The sequence below is a fragment of the Bufo bufo genome, chromosome 5 (assembly GCF_905171765.1).
Source record: "Bufo bufo chromosome 5, aBufBuf1.1, whole genome shotgun sequence".
NCBI lineage: Eukaryota > Metazoa > Chordata > Amphibia > Anura > Bufonidae > Bufo > Bufo bufo.
Genome location: NC_053393.1, coordinates 47,072,866 through 47,088,930, shown reverse-complemented (window position 1 = coordinate 47,088,930; position 16,065 = coordinate 47,072,866). Strand labels below are relative to the sequence as shown.

Below are 16,065 nucleotides of genomic sequence, written 5' to 3'. Positions count from 1 at the left end.
CTTAAGTGGTTAAACATGCGTTTTTTTTTTTTTTTTTTTTTTTTTTCAAAAATGAAATCATTGTGTAAAACTTACATTAAAAAAAATAGTATACATATTGGGTATCGCCGCGTCAGTCACAACCTGCTCTATAAAAATATCACATGATCTAACCTGTCAGATGAATGTTGTAAATAAAAAAATAAAAACTGTGCCAAAACAGCTATTTCTTGTTACCTTGCCTCACAAAAAGTGTAATATAGAGCAACCAAAAATCATATGTACCCTAAACTAGTACCAACAAAACTTCCACCCTATCCCGTAGTTTCTAAAATGGGGTCACTTTTTGGGGGAGTTTCTACTCTAGGGATGCATCAGGGGGGCTTCAAATGGGACATGGTGTCAAAAAACCAGTCCAGCAAAATCTGTATTCCAAAAACCGTATGGCATTCCTTTCCTTCTGCGCCCTGACGTGTGCCCGTACAGCAGTTTACGACCACATATGGGTTTTTCTGTAAACTACAGAATCGGGGCCATAAATGAGTTTTGTTTGGCTGTTAACCCTTGCTTTGTAACTGGAAAAAAAATAAAAATTAAAATGGAAAATCTGCCAAAAAAGCAAAATTTTGAAATTGTATCTCTATTTTCCATTATTTCTTGTGGAATACCTGAAGCGTTAACTACGTTTGTAAAATCCGTTTTGAATACCTTGAGGGGTGTAGTTTCAAACTTTCTAGAATGGGGTCATTTTTGGGTGGTTTCTATTATGTAAGCCTCACAAAGTGACTTCAGACCTGAACTGGTCATTAAAAAGTTGGTTTTTGAAAATTTCTGAGAAACTTCAAGATTTACTTCTAAGCCTTGTAACGTCCCCCAAAAATAAAATGTCATTCCCAAAATGATCCTAACATGAAGTAGACATATGGGAAATGTAAAGTAATGACTATTTTTGTAGGTATTATTATGTATTATAGAAGTAGAGAAAGTGAAACTTGGAAATTTTAAAAATTTTTGGCAAATTTAGTATTTTTTTTATAAATAAAAATTTAATTTTTTTGACTCAATTTTACCAGTGTCATGAAGTACAATATGTGACGAAAAAACGATCTCAGAATGGCCTGGATAAGTCAAAGCGTTTTAAAGTTATCACCAGATAAATTGACACTGGTCAGATTTGCAAAAAATTGCCTGGTCCTGAAGGTGAAAATGAGCCCGGTCCTTAAGGAGTTAACAGAGACCTCCACAGTTCCCTGCTCCCTTAACAGTGACCTCACACTACCCTGCCCCCTTAAGGACTCATGCACACGACAGTATTTTGCGTTCAGTATACTGGCTGTTTTTGTAGTTCAGTATGCGGTACGTATACTGAACCATTCATTTCAATGGTTCAGCAAAAAATACTGAAGTGTCTCCGTGTGCATTCCGTTTCAGTATTTCAGTATTTCCGTACCGTGAAAAGATAGAACATGTCCTATTCTTGTCCGCAAATCACGGTGCTTGGCTCCATTCAAGTCAATGGGTCCGCAAAAAAAACGGAACACATACGGAAATGCATCCGTATGTCTTCCGTTTCCGTTCCGTTTTTTGCTGAACCCTCTATTGAAAATGTTATGCCCAGCCCAATTTCATCTATGTAATTACTGTATACTGTATATGCCATACGGAAAAACGAAACAGAAACACAACGGACACAAAAAACGGAACAACGGATCCGTGAAAAACGGACCGCAAAACACTGAAAAAGCCATACGGTCGTGTGCATGAGGCCTAACAGTAACATCCACAGTAAACGCCCCTTTAACTGTGACCTCCACAGCAGCTGCCCTTTTAATACTGGCCCCTTCCCGCTTACCAGTGACCTTCACAGCACCCTGCACCTTTAAGGCTAGGGCTGCATGACTACATGTGTCGCACCAATGTCTCAACAATCTTTATAATGATAGTCTATGGTGTTGGACTGCGACATACTGTGACACGACAGTTGTTTCGCGTCACAGTCGCAGTGCAACAACATAGACTATCATCATAAAAAATTGTCGTGCGACATTAAGGTCGCAGTGTAGTTGTGCCCTACGTGTCGTGAGACTTATTGTCGTCCTGTAGCCTTAGCCTAAAGCTGACCTACAGCAGTGAAGAAAAATGGCTGGGTTGTTATGGAAACCTGGAGTAAAACTGTGTGTATGTGGAGTCTAAGGACCTGCGAGCTTCTATTGGCTGATGAGGGACATGTGACCGTGTGTATGGCAGTTGGGATATGAAGAGATTTAGAGATTTGACTTAAAGGGGTTGTCTCACTTCAGCAAATGGCATTTATCATGTAGAGAGAGACCTACTAAAACTAGTGAGGCAAGGTGTATACATGTAACGTGTGCGCTGCCTTAGTGTATGGATTGCATCACTGTTTTTTTTACAGATCTTGAGTTACATCTTGCATCGTACTCCAGAGCTGCACTCACTGTTCTGCTCCTGGAGTTATTTTTTTTGTTTACATCCATTGGATAAATATCTGTCCTGGTCTGGTGGAGGACTGGTGCAGAGGTGCACGGCTTCTCATGAGCCTGTGTGTAATCCCGTGACCCTCTCAGACCGGTGTCCTCTGGATATAAAGAACGATCGACCTCAAACAGATGGTTGAAAACCCTGGTTAAAAAACATTTAGCCTTTTTTTGCTGAAACTTTATTATATCCTTAAATTCTTATTAAAATGATTTAAATCCTATGTCTGTGCCGTGTCTGCAAGGAGGTGTGAGGGAAGCTGAGAGTTGCTGGTGGCGATCAGGGAGCATCTGTACACCTCAAAATTCACAGCGACCGTATCTGGGGAGAGAATTGTCACTTGCCGAAAATGTGTCCAGCCGTAAAATGTGCAAATAAATTCCCTAATTCTTCTTGCATTCCCCTTGGCCTTTGTAGGGACCCCTCTAGGCGTGGATAGAGCTCCTCAGTAACACGGCCGTAGATGATGTGCTATTTTAGGTTTGGATTATTGTAATTATTTTATGTCCGAAAGTGAGCAGATAAATGGGAGCTGCCGGAGAAGCAGCAGACGCTCCTCAAAATCAATACGTTTCCATTGTTTCCACTGGCCCCTGTGGACCCATAGTTAGAAGTGACCCAGTTACCGCTCCTCTGGACTAGTAGATGACAATGGGCTTAGTTATGCGCTCCTGTATAGGAGGCTGCACAGTGGTGGATGACTCTGTATACACTAAATATCATTGGGGTCAATTTATGATTTTTTTTTTTTTTTTTTTTATGATTTGATGTTTATGGTTAACCCATCCGTAGCCTCACGTTCATCAGATGTAGCCCCCAAACCGTGTCCTGTGCATCAATATCTTTTCCCTATTTTTGACTATTCTAGCCTATCCAGAGACATCCTATAAAGAAACCTATACTGCAGTGTATATTTTTGAACATAAGTCCCTATGAGTGACACACGCCACAGTGGTGTATATCGGAGGTGTATGTTAAGTAATCCTCCCAGTATATACCTCCGACTAGAGTTGTTGTGATACAAAATTTTTGATTCGGTTTCGATACCATAAAAAAGTATTGTGATACTCGATACCACGTGAAAAAAATAAACCAAAAAAGCCACGTGCATTCCGCATTTTAAAAAATGGCGAATCGCGCAGTTTTGAAAAAATAAAAATTCTGTTCCGGCGTTCACCGCATAGATTTTTTTAATTTATATTTTAATAGTTTGGACTTTTCTGACGTGGCGATATGTAATGTTTATTTATTGTTTATACGTTTTTATATGTGAAATTGGGAAAGGGGGTGATTTTATACCTTTTTTTTACACTTTTTATTTAATAACTATTTCCCCCTTAGGGGCCAGAACCTAGAATTTTTTTTCATCCCTTGTCCTATTCACCCTGATAGAGCTCTATCAGGGTGAATAGGACCTCACACTGTCCCTGCTGCTCTGTGCTCTGTGCACACAGCATCAGGGATGTGCCGCACCTGAGGGGTTAACTGCCGCTGATCGCAGCTCCCCGTCAGGGTCAGGGTGCCAGCAATGCGATTTCTGCTGCCGGCACCCGCCTCCTGTATTATGTGTTAAAGACGTGGGTCCAGACTTTAAGTATTAGGCTACACAGAGCGGCGCCCAGCGATGTCCCAGCACTTACCATTATTCCTGGGTGCCTGGGTATTCCTGGGTGCCGCTCCGTTCGCCCGCTGTGCCCCATTACGGTCTTCTCTCCTGCTCCACATGCTAATTACTATCGGAGCAATGGGGAGGAGACATCAGCTTCTCTAGTGGGCGTTCCTTCTCCCTGGCTGTAGCACTGTCCAATCGCAGCGCAGGGAGAAGCTGATGTCTCCTCCCCATTGCTCCGATAGTAATTAGCATGTGGAGCAGGAGAGAAGACCGTAATTGGGGCACAGTGGGCGAACAGAGCGATGCCCAGGACTAATAGTAAGTGCTGGGACATCTCTGGGCGCCGCTCTGTGTAGGAAAAGTCCTATAATTGGTGGCGCAGTGCGCCCGCCCCTCTCTCCGTTCATTGGTGGCAGCGGCAGCACAGGGGAAAGGAGAGACTGCTTCCTTCTCCCCTGTGCTGCTGAGGGAACATGAGCGCGCCGACAGCAGCGTGCTTATGTTCAGAGTTACTAGACTGCACAGCAGCGCAGCCCAGTATCGAAAAAAATTGAAATCCCGGTATCGTGTATCGATTGGGTATCGAAATTTCGATACCCGCAACAACCCTACCTCCGACATGCAGTGTGAAAGCTCCCAGAGCCACACTGATTATAGCTCAGCAATACTGGCCATGATCTCCTCCTCCTCTTCACACATCACAATGGTGTCCTGCCGCGATTCTTCCCTACAGTAACACTCCGGCTGCGAGACTGTGGCAAAAAGCTTTCACCATTGTATGAGACCAGATGTGTGAAGCTCCATCTGCGTCAAAAGATGGAGCGACCCGACCCAGGACATAAAAGAAAATCCTTATATTTCAGTGCTCATTCTAGTGCCGTTATATAACATTAATATCTATATTTTATTTTCCCAGATGCTGAGGGAGGTGGTTTGTAAAACTCTTCTCAAACATGGCATTCAGGAGGGGCACCTGTGCTACGCGGCCTGCCTTCAGCGTCTCTTTGACATCTCCAAGTTCTTCCTAAAGGTAAGTGGGTTGTTCAGGATGGTCTCTGTGCATATGTATGTTTGAGCCCAAATTTGGGAGGAGGGTCGAAGATCCCCCACATTCATAAGTATTTAAACTGCAAGTATAGTTAGTCTGTGGGAGGCTCGGTCATTCCCTGGATTTGTAGAAGGTAAACTCAATTGAACCACAGCAAGAGTCTACTAGAACTTGAAACCATGGTCTCCTTGAAGGTCAGGCTTATGAAATGAATAGTTCTTAAGTAAGATCCTCTAAAATAATCATTTGAGGGTCACTGTAATTTTTTTTATGTATTTCTTTTATCTTTATTGTTCCTATATCCCGTTCTGGGCTGTGGTCACATGACCATGTCCATGCACCTATTATTTCCTGTGATGTTCTGTCCATGGGGCGGGGCAGTGATAGGGGAGTGTCTTAAGTAACCAGCTGAGTGGGAGGAGCAATAAATTAAAGGGGCGGTGTTATGGGTGGTGCTGTGGCAGAGAAAGGAGCAGTGCATTATGGGTTTGGTTGGATACAGAAACAGGAAGTGCTACATACAGGATGGAAACAAACCAGACGGACTGGTTTACATGGTGAAAACGGGTCAGGAGAGTCCAAACTGAAAAGAAAGGGGGGGAAAAACAACTATATGCATGTATCTGATTTAAAAAAATAGTAATCCTGGAAAATCCCTTTAAGCTTTTCTGTAAATCCTGAGTCTCTGATTTAATGTGTACGAGACAAACAAGCTGAATATGCCACAGAATGTCTCCTTGTTTAAGGCACTGTAGGTGAATCAGCAAGTGCTGGGGCAGTTCTGTTGTGCAGTTATTAACGTCAGTTTCCTATAATATACAGTTGCAAGAAAAAGTATGTGAACCCTTTGGAATTATATGTATTTCTGCACAAATTGGTTATAAAATGTGATCTGATCTTCATCTAAGTCACAACAATAGACAATCAGTCTGCTTAAACTAATAAAACACAAATTAAATGCTACCATGTTTTTATTGAACACACCATGTAAACATTCACAGTGCAGGTGGAAAAAGTATGTGAACCCCTAGACTAATGACATGTCCGAGAGCTAATTGGAGTGAGGTGTCAGCCAACTGGAGTCCAATCAATGAGATGAGATTGGAGGTGTTGGTTACAGCTGCCCTGCCCTATAAAAAACACACACCAGTTCTGGGTTTGCTTTTCACAAGAAGCATTGCCTGATGTGAATGATGCCTCGCACAAAAGAGCTCTCAGAAGACCTAAGATTAAGAATTGTTGACTGCTGCTACTCTCCCTAGGAGTGGCCGTCCTGTAAAGATGACTGCAAGAGCACAGCGCAGACTGCTCAATGAAGTGAAGAAGAATCCTAGAGTGTCAGCTAAAGACTTACAATAGTCTCTGGCATATGCTAACATCCCTGTTAGCGAATCTACGATACGTAAAACACTAAACAAGAATGGATTTCATGGGAGGATACCACAGAGGAAGCCGCTGCTGTCCAAAAAAGACATTGCTGCACGTAACGTTCCTTAATCGGCGCAGGCGTACTGAGTGAAGGACGCGCGCTTGCCAGCTCCTTCCTCAGTGCGCCTGCGCCGATTATGTCACACTACACCCGGAAGAGAAGACTGTCGATTATCGGTGATGCCGGCAGTCTTCTCTTCCGGGTGTAGTGTGACGTAATCGCCGCAGGCGCACTGAGGAAGGAGCTGGCAAGCGCGCGTCCTTCACTCAGTACGCCTGCGCCGATCGAGGAACGTTACGGCGCGGGAATTCAGCAGCAGATGGTGCCACCGGGAGGAGGAGAGCGCTCGCTGGCCCTGTCTATCAAGAGGAGATGGGGCGCGTCTAGAAGCAGCAGATGCGGCGGCTACCAGCAAGTACACGCCCAACTTGCTGGTAGTGAAGAAATTTGCATATGATAAAAGTATGATTTTTACAAGAAATAAGCCACAGACAAAGGTAGGACATGTATGATTGCACTCAGCTGACATTAGCAAATGGCTAATGTCGGCTAATGAAAATTGCACAATAGGGGTGACAGAAGCCCTTTAAGGCCATCTGTCCACCAGCTGAAGCTCAACAGAAGATGGGTGTTGCAACAGGACAACGACCCAAAGCATAGAAGAAAATAAACAACAGAATGGCTTAAACAGAAGAAAATACACCTTCTGGAGTGGCCCAGTCAGAGTCCTGACCTCAACCCGATTGGGATGCTGTGGCATAACCTCAAGAAAGCGATTCACACCAGACATCCCAAGAATATTGCTGAACTGAAACGGTTCTGTAAAGAGGAATGGTCAAGAATTACTCCTGACCTTTGTGCACGTCTGATCTGCAACTACAGGAAACGTTTGGGTGAAGTTATTGCTGCCAAAGGAGGTTTAACCAGTTATTGAATCCAAGGGTTCACATACTTTTTCCACCTGCACTGTGAATGTTTACATGATGTGTTCAATAAAAACATGGTGACATTTAATTCTTTGTGTGTTATTAGTTTAAGCAGACTGAGATTGTCTATTGTTGTGACTCAGATGAAGATCAGATCACATTTTATGACCAAGTTGTTCAGAAATCCATATCATTCCAAAGGGTTCACATACTTTTTCTCGCAACTGTATTTATAGCATTTGGAGTTCTGTTTTGCACAGGGAGTGTATGGAGCGAGATCGGGAGCCGAGCCGCTCATGGCAGACGCCCAACTGCAACCTCTAGGAACGGAGAAAGTAACAGCATCTGGGAGCTCCCAGTACATCCTGGCAGAAAAAAATTATAATATTTAGATCGTTGTATTCAGAAAGTTGTATGTACTCGATGATATCCAGAAAAACTACAGCTCACGCAGGCTCTCTGCCGGCTCCATCTACGGAAAATTAAAATGGTTATGTCTTTTGGAACATGGGAATGAAAAAGTTGATGCCAATATGGGCTTGGTCCTTAGTGGGTTAAATCATGAAGGCTGGCTGCAGCAGGGCATTTACTGCATACTGTTTATTCCGTGAGCACACTAATAAAGCAGGATGTCAGGGACCAGCAATGCCCGACCCTCCAGCTGTTGTGGAACTACAACTCCCAGCTTGCTCCATTCACTTGCATGGGAGTTCCAAGAACAGCTGAGCAAGTGTGCATGCCGGAAGTTGTAGTTTTACCACGGCTGGAGCGCCCTTGCCATTTGCAGTGAGCTCCCTCTAGTGGTGACAGCAGGCAGGTGTTTTATTATTTGTGCATGCCAGAAGTTTGGAAGAGAAACCTGTGCCCGCTATGAATAGGGGTTAAGAGATGAATTGATAATGAAATTTGCCCTCCTCTGTACCTTAATCTCTGCCACTTTCCTCTGTTAGGATCTAAAGACTTCAAGAGGCCTTCATGACGAGATGAAGAAAGCTGCGAGTAACAATGTTAAGCAGGTGAGCGGCTCTGCAGCGTGCACACAGTGATGGGAAGCCTCGGTGGTCAGCCATCTAAATATTAAGCGCAGATGACTGGTTCTCATGTATCATCATGTTCTGGAGAAACGACTGTGCACAGTCAGAACTGACACCAGCGTGGGCAGCAGATGCTCACGGAAGTATCTAAAAAGTTTTTCTGCTATCTTACATCTGCATCTTTGATAACCAAGATGGCTGCCATCACCGTTCCAATGAGAATTTTCACCTAGGTCGCCGGAAAGGGCGTTCTGACAACCTGTGTGGTTGATGTGGTAAGGGATCAGACAACTTTTCAATAAACCAACAAAGGCAAGGATTCATTTTACCTAGGGACGATTTTCACACTGAACAAATGCAAACAAAACCTGAATTATAACCGAAAAATATCAGTCACACTTACAGTATATACCCGTGTACAGACATCTGGCACAGTATGAAAAGGCCACCAACATGTTCCACTCATCGATGCCTTTGTGACTAAATTACAGGAGCAAAAGTACAGGATCTGCAGCGTTCATACATGTCGCTCTATATGCACATAGCGTCTTCCTAACCATGATGGCGGTAAATATCCCCGAGTCCTCGTTAGGGGCAGGGGGTGATCAGATCTGCAATTGATCATTTCAGGGGCGATCACTGGTGCCTTACAGCGCTGGGGTCCTTGGTGCAGAGTCTGACCAAGAGCAGCAGTTGTACGTTCTCCCTGGTGTCTGTGCCGCTTTCCTCCCACACTCCGAAAATGTATTTGAGATAAATTGGCTTCCTATGTAATTAAACCTAGTGGATCTTGTGGCTGAGCGCCTATAGGGCAGCCACTGACCCCTTCTCTAAATCTATCCCTGCCCTTGGATGCTACAAGTGCATTACATGTTTGTCGTTCCCTCCGGTAGAAACAAAACTGGAAGCTTTGATAGTAACGGACTATGAGGGGCGATGACGTGAAGAAAAGTTCCTGTCGCCCTCTCCTGGGCTCACTGGAGTACGGGGGAAGAGACGGTATTGGTAACGCGCTTTGATCCTACTCCCCTCTAACAGCTCTTCCCCTGATCGCTGAGGATCCCAGCAGCAGCTTATCTGAATGTCCAAAGGGGGGATCCCTTTAACTTCTAATCTGTTTGCAGTCCAGTTTTACATTCTGTTTTATCCGGTCTTCACAGCCAGAGCTGCATTTAGAATCCTGCTTTCTACATTGTGTTTAGCAGAGATCACACTGACTGTGAAAGGGCAGACGGCTAAAGAGCGGATCATCTCCTCTAGTAAATCCTCCGGATATTTGACATTTACCTTTTTAAAATCTTTGGAGTAACGTAATAATTGTATTACAATGTCAGAATCCCGATTTTATTATTCATGAGCCAATCCCGGCCTTATGTCGGAGTCATCGCCCCGTGTCGCGCACAGTCCTCGCTGTTCTTGTCACATGGATTCCCTATGCTCGGTCATGCGGGGGAGCGGTCAATGATCTGTCAGGGATGACCCGGGGGAAATGGACCGGTACATTCACAGTTCTCCACATCCACTGAAAGAGCGGGTTGAAGAGTAAACATTTGGTAACTTATTTCTTGCCCTTTGGAGAATTTTCTGCTTTTGTGACATTAAGCCAGATTATACAGTAACATCCAGCTACTTACTACTGATGATTAGGCTAAATAGCTGTCCCATCCCTGCAGCCGTCCTGACGCTCACGGGCGCCTCCTGTCCCTTCATATGTCGGATTAAGGATGTAGAAATCATGGTTTATTTAGTCTTTGTGATACAATCTCTTTTATATACAGCAGCCCACCTGCCACCGTCAAGAGCGTCCCTTGACTGTATACGCAGTGTCAGATGGCGGGGGAGAAAGCATCACCTTGTTCAGTATTCTATTCAGTGTTATCAATGGTGTTTCCTCAGGATAGGCCATAGATATCCGATTGGCAGGGGCCCACACCCCACTGATGAGCTCCGTCCGAGCTTGTAACTGCAGCACTGCTCTGGTCAGTCGGGGAATGGGTGTTGGACCCCTGCTAATCACAAATCAATTGCCTATTTTGGTGAAAGCCCATCTATTAAAGGGGTTGTCCGAGACTTTTTTTTTACTGATGACTATTCTCTGGATAGGTCATCAGTATCTGATCGGTGGGGTCTGACACCTGGGACCCCACTGAAGAGCTATTTGAGAAGGCACCAGTGCTCGCAGTAGTGCCACGGCCTTCTCTCAGCTCACCAAGCACAGCGCCATCCATTGTATTGTGGCTGTGCTTGGTATCGCAGCTCAGCCCCATTCACTTCAATGGGGCTGAGCTGTACCAAGGCCATGTGACCAAATGTAATGTCACATGGCCTTGGCAAAGCTGCGAGAAGGCCATGGCAATACCACGAGCGCCAATGCTTTCTCAAACTGCTGATTGGCGGGGTTCCCTGGTGTCAGACCCCCACAGATCAGACACTGGTGACATACCCAGAGGATAGGTTATCAGTTAAAAAATCTCAGAAAACCCCTTTAAATAGCATTTTTCATCATGATCAACCCTGTTGCACCAGGCATACTGCCTAGTAGGGTTGATAATGGTGACTAATCTTACTTTTACTTAAAGGGGTTGTCCACATTTTACTATTGATGACCTATCCTCGGGGACGAGATCATCAATATCAGATCGTTGGGGTTTAACTCCTCTGTTTGAAGAGAAGGCAGTGCTCATACCAGCGCTGCCTTCTCTGCTCTGTTTACCTGCTCACCACAGCAATTGCAGCGGCGAGCAGATGTAATTACAAGTATAGGGACGCCATACTTGGAATTACACTGCTCACCATTGCAATTCCTGCAGCGAGCAGTTAAACATAGCAGGGAAGGCAGCACTGGTATGAGCACTGCCTTCTCTTCAAACAGCTGATTGGTGGGGGTCCTGGGAGTCAGATCAGCAGGGATCTGATATTGATGACTTATCCTTAGGATAGGTCATCAATAGTAAAAAGGTGGACAGCACCTTTAAATGTGGTTGAGGTGAGATTGACAGGGACAGGCATCGTCCCTGCTTGTGGCCCTGAAATCTCACGTATGCATTGGTGGCAGTATTATTGGCATATGTCCAGGGAAGATCTCAGAGTGGGCACAGTGGCAAGAGATCAGCTGTGCATGCGCAAAATAGCAGGGCCAGGCATCGGAGCAGTGAGGGTGCCTGTCCCCGTCAATCTCGCCAAGAGGAGGAGAGGCGAACTTGAAACAGTGCTCAGAGCACCTCATTTACATATAACTAAGGCCTCATGCACACGACAGTATTTTTTCACGGTCCGCAAAATGGGGTTCCGTTGGTCCGTGATCCGTTACCGTTTTTTCGTCCGTGTGTCTTCCTTGATTTTTGGAGGATCCACGGACATGAAAAGTGGAAAAAAAAAAAGTCAAGTTTGCATTGAAAATAATAGGGAAAACGGACACGGATCACGGACGCGGATGACAATCTTGTGTGCATCCGTGATTTTTCACGGCCCCATTGACTTGAATGGGTCCGCGAACCGTTGACCGTGAAAAAAATAGGACAGGTCATATTTTTTTCACGGCCAGGAAACACGGATCACGGATGCAGCTGCCAAACGGTGCATTTTCCGATTTTTCCACGGACCCATTGAAAGTCATTGGAGCTGCGAAAAAAACAAAAACGGAAAACAACCACGGACGCGGATGCACACAACGGTCGTGTGCATGAGGGCTTAAAGTAAGAATTCCTCTGCATTGGTAATACCGATTGCAGAGTAATGGCTCATTCTAGTCACCACAATCGGCTCCACCTGGCAGTATGCCTGGTTTAGTAGGGTTGATTATGGTGACAGACTCTTTAAAATTCCAAAATTTTACATTTTGTGAGAGAACCCCTTTTGTTTTTTTCTTATGCTCTTAAGTTCCTAAATTTTGTAGATTCTCACTTCTTCTTCTTTTTTTTTTTTTTTTTTTTTTTCTTCCTTCTTTAGGTTATCCAATGGGAACTGGACAAGCTGAAGAAAAAGTAGCCACCTGATGATGTGTGATATATTTATTTGTGTGATTGTAGATTGACTTTTCCTTTATTAATAAACCGTTCACCTTCTCTTGCTTCGTTCTCCGCTCCTTCCCGTATATCATTCTGCCCTAACAATCCCTGCATTGTTTGCTGCTCGTGAAAAGATTCCTACTTCTCCTGGCCTTGTGTTTTGTTAACCAAGATATCATCGGTTTACTTTGGAGAGATATGAGCTGTGAGTTAACCCTTTACAAGTAAACACAAGATACAATGTCTCCCAGGTCTATAGAGATCACAGTATAAGAAGTTCACCAGTCCCCAAAATAAAAATACATACTGTGTTTTTTTACTACTATAGGACACACCTGACCATAAGACGCCCATCAGGTTTAGACCACAGGAAATTGGAAAATAAATATTTTCTACTCCTTTAAACTTTCCTGATAGGTTAAAGGGGTATATTCTGCTTTGGTTAACGTTATCCCATATCCACAGGATAGGGGGCTAACTATCAGATTGGTGGGGGTCCTACTGCTGGGGACCCTTACCGATCACGGACAATTGTCGGGAAGGAAGCATTCTTTCCTGACAATTGCCTGCTCGTCAGAAGATGAGGCGTAGTGATCGCTGATGCCATCACTCGTCCCCGTACAGAATCATTGTTTGCCCATGTTGCAGAATACGCTTTATTATTTTTTTTCTGCGCGGAAAGACCACAGCAGAGTACAGTACCAGCAACGTGTATGAGATTAATAAGATTTTAATGCACACTTTGCAGATTGCTTCCTTGCTGAAATTGATTTCCAGATCCACAGCATGTCAATTAGGTTTGTGGTTTTAGCTGCGAATTTCACCCTTCTCCAATGACTGGTGAGATCTGCGGCAAAACCGCATCTAATCCACATCAAAATCTGTAATTAGAAATGCATGGAAATTCGTGCGGATCTTGTGTGGTCACCCACATCGTGTGCAGGCGACCTTAGACGGCATGATCTGTTGCCTAAAAATTATGATTTAGGTGTCCACAGACAATCCTATTGCCCAATGAGCAGGCACCAGTACAACGGCAGATTATGGCTGACGAGCATGCTTGCCAACACTCATTACTAATAATCTGCCCGAACCTCCAGCAGTGTAAAGGGGCCTTGAGTCAGGGCTTTAATGTATTTCCCTGCTGCCGGGGGAGGTGTTTTTCACAGTCCACTCCATGATCGCTCAGCCTCCTCTCCTGCCTGCACTGACCACCCAGACTGGACTCGGGCAGGGCGAGAGTGAAGTGTGCAGGAGCGCAGCTCTCACTCATCCAGCACCTTGACTGTGGACTGTAAGACATATAGCCAGCAGGAACACTGTCAGCAATTTATATTACAGTAGTTCTTCTGTGGGATAATACTTGATAGCCTATCCTTCATTTGCTATGCACATCAAGTTCACCTTGAGCACCCATGAATGGTTCTGTCTGACAGAGGTACTCCTTTACTACCACTGTACCACATGATAACCCGTCTGTGTGGTGCATATCCCTGTAAACCTTTTCCTGCGAGACTGTGATTTACTAACGTGATTGTGCCTGGGCCTTGTTGTGAAATACACTGGTACTTAGCGTATCTAGTTTTCAAAAAATACACTGCCCCTAACTCGCCACGGAGGCCCGGCTTGAGGTGCGACAGAATTGTGATGAAATTTCACCTCTGTTGCAAAGTTAGAGAAAAGTGCCTGTCCCTGCACCAGATTTACCGGCCAGCCGGAGCCACTGCGATAAATGTGGCACAACAATAGATGGTCTAGAGCAGTGATGGCGAATATTCTACAGACCGAGTGCCCAAAGTGTAACCCAAAACCCACATATTTATCGCAAAGAGCCAACACGGCAATTTAACCTGAATACTACAGTCCAATATTGTATATCTTCCGTGTACTGTATTTTCCTGCGTCTAAGACTAAGACTACTTTTTAACACATGAAAAACTTCTCAAAAGTCGTCTTATACGCCGGTATACAGCGTGCTGAAACTTACTTCCTAGCCGGACTGGAGGCTAGCTGAGCCACCGTGCGCTGCATCCCGGCCAGCCGCTCCTGAAGCAGCCCCCTCTCCCTGCCCTCAGTGGTTTTCTCGTGCCGGCAGTATCACATTGCGTACTACCGCTCAGATCGTCTTGAAGACGGGGAGGGCTCGGCAGGCAGGGAGAGCTGACCCACCCAATCCAAGCAGGCTTTGTATGCAGTGTGCACAGAAAATACCGGTACATCGCTTGCCGTGATTGGCTGGTTGTTGTAAACTGGGTTGGGTTGGCGATTCTGGGGGAAGCAGGAGCATCTGCACTTCTGCCAATTCTAATGTTGGAACGGCGGATCTCTAATGAAGTTTGGTGTGCATATCATCTGTGGTGAAAAAACAGAGTATCTGGGGAGCAAATACATGTGGTGGTGAATACAGTACAGCACCAGTATATGTACATACAGTACAGCACCAGTATCTGTACTGGTTCATACAGTACAGCACCAGTATATGTACATACAGTACAGCACCAGTATCTGTACCGGTTCATACAATACAGCACCAGTATCTGTACTGGTTCATACAGCACCAGTATCTGTACCGGTTCATACAGTACAGCACCAGTATCTGTACCGGTTCATACAGTACAGCACCAGTATCTGTACCGGTTCATACAATACAGCACCAGTACGTGTACCGGTTCATACAGTACAGCACCAGTATACACAGTACAGTATACAAATGGCTAACAGTCAAGACCCCATCATGGCTCTACCAGCAAGAAGAAAGAAATATGAAGCCAGTTTCAAACTTAAAGTTGTAAACTTTGCCATGGAACATAATAACTGCGCTGCTGCAAGACAATATGGAGTAACAGAAAAGATGGTTCAGGACTGGAAAGCAAATGAAAAAGCATTAAAGAATTACCATTGTGGTTCTCCAAAAAATGTTTGGAGGCACCAGAGACATTGACATTTTTGTTTTATTACATGTTCTCGAAGACCCTTTTGAAGTTTTCTTTTAGTACTACCAATATACTGTAGCTGACCTGTTATAAATTGAATCACAGAGAGGATAATTTATATTACTTTTATTTTTTTTAAAAGTTGCCAAGGGGTAAGTGTGCATTAAGAAGAGGCACCCCACATTGGCCAGAACTCAAAAAGACAAAAATTGCTCCACAATTACCTGCAGGTCTTGATGCCAAAGTAAATAGCGTTGGAGGGTTAGTCTTATACAGCGAGTATAGCCCAAACCCTATATTTTAACTGGAAAATACGGTACTTAATCATTTAGCTATAATAGCCTGCCTGCATTCAGTGCGCTGCCTGCGCTGTTCATAGTGCGCCCTGCGCTGAGGAATGGCAGGAAAAGTCTAAAGCATACTGGCACGCATTAGACTATTTCTAGGGTGCGGGTGCCCACAGAGAGGGGCTCTGAGTGCCGCCTCTGGCACCTGTGCCATAGGTTCACCACCACTGGTCTAGAGGATTAGTAAGTCTTCCCCAGAGTTGTGTTGTGTAAGGGGAGCCGCTTTCATACCTGGCCCATCACAGGGGCACTGT

The 16,065-nt window shown here is 44.7% G+C and overlaps 1 protein-coding gene across 1 annotated transcript in view; it reads left to right on the top strand.

Annotated features, from left to right (window-relative positions):
• Positions 1-12,591, top strand: part of LOC121001089 (MDM2 binding protein) — a 92,970-nt gene extending 80,379 nt beyond the window's left edge. Inside the window, exons 20-22 of the mRNA XM_040431998.1 lie at positions 5,004-5,117; positions 8,441-8,506; positions 12,473-12,591. Coding sequence (XP_040287932.1) covers positions 5,004-5,117; positions 8,441-8,506; positions 12,473-12,511 — 219 coding nt within the window. The 3' untranslated portion in view covers positions 12,512-12,591. The remainder of the gene's footprint in view (positions 1-5,003; positions 5,118-8,440; positions 8,507-12,472) is intronic.
• The last annotated feature ends 3,474 nt before the right edge of the window (positions 12,592-16,065 follow it).